This window comes from Rhea pennata, chromosome 29, assembly GCF_028389875.1.
Source record: "Rhea pennata isolate bPtePen1 chromosome 29, bPtePen1.pri, whole genome shotgun sequence".
NCBI lineage: Eukaryota > Metazoa > Chordata > Aves > Rheiformes > Rheidae > Rhea > Rhea pennata.
The window spans coordinates 3,623,847-3,629,096 of record NC_084691.1 but is presented as its reverse complement, the minus strand read 5'-3'; the positions used below and the strand labels follow the sequence as shown (position 1 = coordinate 3,629,096).

Here is a 5,250-nt window from a genome sequence, read left to right as displayed (position 1 = left end):
CCTGAGTGAGTTTTCAGCCGTGACTTGTTTTTTTTTTTAATTTCCTTTATTCACAATAAATAATACATTATATTACAAGGATCTCAATGCAAAATCCAAAAAATCGTGTTCTTCCGGCAGCTGTGAACAAATAGGACTCACCAGCACAAGCTAATGCAGGAAAGAGCATCTATGAGCAACGTGGACCTGCGGCGGGGAGAAAGCGGGGGGTTTTGGTGCCTCCACCTGCCCAGAGTGGTCTTCCTTCTTTCCTGGTATCTGCCACTTGTTTCCATCCCCTGGGCCACCAAATGCACAGGCGAAATTCTGGACGGTCCAGAAAACGTGCTCTCGGGCCCCTTTGAAAAACGTGCAAACTTCCCACGTCAAAAGGCAGGGACGCGGCTGAGCGGGCGTCCAAACCCGGCGGAAAGGCTGCCCTGGGCTGAGCCTCCTGCGCCGGGCTTCGCTGGCTGCGGGTAAGCTAGGAAGGTTTCTAGTGCTCTTGCTCACGATGGGAGATTATATACACGGACGCTGCGATGCTCTGTTCATTCTGGGTCACGGGCGGTCTTTGAGTTACATGACTTTTTTTTTTTTGTTTAAGAGTCTACTGATGCTGGCTTTGTTCGTTGCCTTGGTTTGTGCACACGCGAGCCTGTGCGCAAGGTTTCCTCCCCGTCTTCTGCTTTCCCGTCCACTCCTACGGGGAGGTCAGCTCCATGGACTTCTTCCTTTCCTCCCGCTGCTCTTCCCACTCCTCCTCCGACTCGTACGTGCCCTTGACGATGGCCATCCTGTCTGACATGCTCATGCAGTAGGGCACCAGGATGTAGAAGTAGAGCAGTGCTGCCAGGCAAGCCCCAAGGATGGGCCCGACCCAGAAGACCTGGAAAGCGATTTGTGGAGAGGAGAGCGATGAGAGCAGTTTTCAGGAGCTGGCACGCCAGGCTGTCCATCACACCAACATCTCTTGCTGCTCAGCCTCTCCTGGATGTGGAGAGATGCAGCTTTCCCACAGACCGAAATTCCCTCTGCCTCTGCTTTCCGAAAAAGTCAAGCAAAGAAGGGCGCAGGGATGTGGCGGGCAGGGAAAGGAAGGGCCAAGCCTGAGCTGAACAGCAGGATTTGGGTTTGCAGGCAGCACGAGGTCAACGGAAGGCCCAAGTTGGGCTTCTCCATATGCCTCACTGAGCCCAGATGATGCCCGAGCTCAGTGCACGGGGCAGGCTGGCCTCTGCCACTCTTGCACCACGGGTGCCTTCCCGCAGTGCTGCTCTGCTCCCTCCTCCCACGCCCTCCAAGTCCCTTTGATCCTTTCCAGAGGCCGGAAACACCTGTGGGATTCATCACCCTCCTCCCATGCTGACGGGCTCCTTCATCAGCTCAGTGCGGGGCTAACGCTCACCCAGTGCGCGGAGCTGAACTTCCTCACGACGACCGCAGGGCCAAAGGACCGGGCTGGATTCATGGAGCAGCCAGTGAAGTAGATCTGTGGGGTGCAGAAAGGAGCTGGGGGTTAAGGTGCATCACGTTGCCTATCGTATTTGCTTGCTCTAGGGATTTTGCGGAAGTTGGGGTTGTGGTGGCTGGAAGTTGCTCTGCCCTTGGCACCATTTCGCAGCTCCCTCCAGGAACTGCTGGGCTGGAATATTTAGGAAGTCCTACCCTAGCTGGTGCCTCTGCCCAGACACTCACCCCAACCAAGTGGCCTAAAGCGACGGAAAGGCCAATGGAGAGTGCCGGGGAGCCCACGTTGCTGCTCCGGCGGCTGTCTGTGGACGCGAAGATGCAGCCAGCCAGCTGGAAGGTGAGGATGATCTCCACCACAAGGGCCTGGCCCGGGGTCGTGTTGTTGTTGAGCTGCAAACAGTGGAGAGGGGCAATAATTAAGTGGACATGGGGCTCAGTGTCACCCTGGCTTCCTGCAAAGGGTGGCCCAAGTCCTCCCATCCAGCTGGACCAGGAGCTCCAGTGCTTGTGCTGGCCGCTGCTCGGGCTCGATGGGATAGGAGTCTGCAAATCTCTTCTTCCTTTTAAGGGAAGAGGTTGTCCATTCCTTACACTCTACCCCACATATCTATCTGCTTATCTGTCTCTGTAACACTTGGTGTTTTTTCACCTGGTCACCTATTACCCCTTTCTTCCTGCAGTTCTTTCTCCCTTGGTCGTTGCAAAGCATCATATTGTCTCAATCCTGACTCTTCTCCTATCTGCTTTGTGGAGCATCTGCCCCAAAGGCTGGGGAGCAGCTGGCAGCTCTTTGGGAGATGGGCATGGGAGGGAAGGCTGAAGATCTCCTACCACTGCGGGGTGTGTGGGGGGGGGAGAGGGCAGGAGATGTCCTGGGTGCCAGATGGGCTGTTGTTGTCCAAGTGCCTCTGCACTGGGGACTGTCAAGCAGACTGGACCCCGTTGGGCAAAGCAGGGGTGAGTGACCTAAAGCCCTGTAGCTGAAGCTGGCTGGTTTGGGACACAGCACGTGGGAATAGGATGAAGGTGGTGCAGCACCTCATCCTCGCCATCAAGCCCTCTGCAGCAGGTCTGTGCTGCTCGGAGGGGTCCCCTCCTGGCCTCAGGTGAAACAAGAGCTCCACTGTTCCCGTTTTGGGTGGTTTCTCAGTGCTGTCTCAAGGATTTGACATGTGCTGCCCAGTCCTGTGGCTTCCAGAGGGTCCCCGTTTTCTCCCACCTTTCTGCAAGAGCCGTCTCCTGCCTCTTGTCCTCTCCGTGCCCTGCTCTGTGTGCCCTCCCACGTATCACTTCGCAGACGCTCTCATTCACCTTCTTCTGCTCCTCTCCCCCTTTTCACAGCCTCTCTCTTGCCACCTCCATTTCTCCAGCGAACTGGTCCTAGTGGGCTTCTGAATCCTGAACTGGTTTTACTGGGCTCTGCTCCCTGCATCCCTCCCCCTCTCCTCCTGGCTCAGCTCCTATCCCGGCGCTAATCTCCAGGTGGAGAGGCTGTAGTCAAGAACATCTCAATGGTGCGAGTGACTCACTCAGGCCCTTAGGATAAAGGAAGCACTTATTAAAGGTGAAAAAATACCCCGTTCATTACCCCGCACAATAAAGCTGTCACGTCAATATTCTGCTGGCTACGCTGGAGTTTGCTTCTATCTAGTTCCCATCCCTCTCCTCCCGCAGGACAACGTGTTGAGACCAACCATGCTTAAAGATTCAGCTCTCCGGCTCAGATGGCACCGACTCCTTGCTCAAAAGGGAAGGAAAACCTCAAATTGGAGGTGAGCGGCAAGATGAATCATCTCCAGGTAGGAAGACTTACCGCATTGATGGCCAGGTTGCCGCGGGTATTGGCCGGCGTTACGCCGTAGAGGATGCCAGCCCCGGCGATGGCCCCCACCAGCTGGGCTATCACATAGAAGAGCGTCCGGAAGAAGGAGATCTGGTTACCCACGAAGAAGGCGATGGTCACAGCCGGGTTGATGTGGGCGCCGCTGATGTGGCCGAATGCCTGCACGAGCGTGCCGATGGCCAGACCGAAGGCCAACGCGATCTGCAGGATGCTGGGGAGGGCGGACGGCCACTTCAGGGCCGAGCCGAGGCCGATGAAGACGAAGATGAGCGTGGCGATGAACTCCACGAAGACAGCTCGCGCAAACGCTAGGGTTAATATTTCCCTCTTCATGGTAGCAGCAGGTGGAAGGCGTCTGAGAAGAAAGTAAATCTAGTTTTCCTCTGTCTCGAGGCTCTTCTGTCTGCAACGAGTTGTAGGGCCATACCTATCTATATATGCAAGAGCAGCAGGGAGCTGTGTTACTAGGCGGTGGGTGGAGCCCAGGAATTAGCCAGTCCTCCCAAATTATCATGTGAAACTGGAAAAGTTTCCATCTGAAAATAACTTTGGAGCCTCTTGGTGAACCAGTGACTCAGATATTGGTGGCATTTCTTTCTCCTGCCCTCTGCAAACAAAGAGCCCCTATTGGGTGTCTCCGTGGTCGTTATCTAACGCGGTTGCATAACGACGCTGGGCTCCCTCCTCTGCCTTTCCCTTTTACTACCGCTCGCAGGGCGCCGAGGGTTTCGTTAGCAGCGGTGCGGCTCACGTGCCCTTCCTCGGTGTGCTTGCAGGTTGGAGGAGACCGTAGCTCTATTTGAAATGTCTCGTTTCCAGGGTCGAGCTGCAACAGCTCTGCCGGGAGCAGTGGCCCTGCAGCAGGGCTCCTGCGTTTGGCCTGGTGCATTTGATTTTAGCCGGATATTGCAATGGCAAAGTTAAAAACCTATCGTTGGTCCCAGAGTTTCCAGGCAGCTCAGCTCCGGGAAGCAAGCGGCTCTCAGGGGGCTCAAGGCCCCCGGAGCCGGGCGGTTTGGGGGGATGCTCTGCCCGAGGCAGCCCCTAAGGAGGGCCGAGTGCCGGGGAGCCGGGCTCTGACCCTCTTTGCTGCCTTTCTGCTCCGTTGCTCCTTCCAGAGCGCGATGAGCGTTGCTGGGGGTTTCGCCGGCGCGTGCCGTGGCGGTCGCGGCGTGCCCCCTGCGCGTAGCCGCGGAGGCTGCATCCTTCCCCTGGCGTTTCGGGCTCTTTGCTTCTCGTTTTTTGCTTTTGGAGCTGTTGCTCAATGAGGTCAATGATTTTGCTCTTGGGAATGTCAGCATAAAGCCACAGGCTTTGCAGGGCGCGGGCCACGTTTGCACGTCCCCTTTGCCGTCCCCGTGGTGCTGCCCTCCATCCCAAATCCGTCCACTGCAAAGACTTGGCTGGCGGAGAGCAGAGCGGGGAGGCTCCCAACACCGTGCAGCCAGGAGCTGCTCGGGGCAGAACAAGCTTCTGGAGACATTTAGCAATAAATTTGTGGTCCCCCTGCAGTCCTTGCAGCCTTGCACCTGCATTTTTTTTAAATATTATTTTTTGATGGGTTGGGGTGCAGCCCTTGCTGGGCTCCTGCTTGGCTGATGGCATCTCGCTTCTCTCCAGCGCTCCCATCTGCCCATGCTGGATGCGGGCAAAGGCGGTGCCGGGGTCGCCGGGCTCCGCTGCAAAAGTGGTCGCACTCCACAAGCGAAGTGTGCAGCAGAGGCATAAAAATCATTTAAATCAATTTAAAAGTGCTAACGAGCCGCATTCCTTGCTGCCTTCTGCTGGGTAGAGGCAGACCTGCACCTGCCCCATGCCAATGCGGTTCAAAGCGGGAAGGGATTTCCCTCGGGAGCAAACGGGGGGGATTTCTTCCTCCAGAGCCCCAAAGAAATGAGCCCTTTTCTTAATAGCTGCACCCAAAATCCTGAGAGTTCGGATCCCGGGAGTCTCCA

General features: G+C 56.2%; 1 protein-coding gene across 1 annotated transcript; it reads right to left on the bottom strand.

Annotated features, from left to right (window-relative positions):
- Positions 1-620: 620 nt before the first annotated feature.
- Positions 621-3,628, bottom strand: AQP5 (aquaporin 5). Its single transcript, XM_062597337.1, has 4 exons — positions 3,266-3,628; positions 1,678-1,842; positions 1,388-1,471; positions 621-868 (listed from the first exon to the last, which is right to left on the bottom strand). Exons 1-4 carry the CDS (start codon positions 3,626-3,628, stop codon positions 683-685), a joined length of 798 nt encoding a protein of 265 aa, XP_062453321.1. The 3' UTR covers positions 621-682.
- Positions 3,629-5,250: the final 1,622 nt, after the last annotated feature.

Excerpts from the sequence above, each read along its gene's own strand:
- AQP5 (XM_062597337.1), bottom strand. The coding sequence starts at position 3,628 with ATGAAGAGGGAAATATTAACCCTAGCGTTTGCGCGAGCTGTCTTCGTG. Across the intron at positions 1,472-1,677 it reads CTTTAGGCCACTTGGTTGGG|ATCTACTTCACTGGCTGCTC; the intron begins GTGAGTGTCTGG and ends TGCACCCCACAG. Across the intron at positions 869-1,387 it reads AGTTCAGCTCCGCGCACTGG|GTCTTCTGGGTCGGGCCCAT; the intron begins GTGAGCGTTAGC and ends ATCGCTTTCCAG.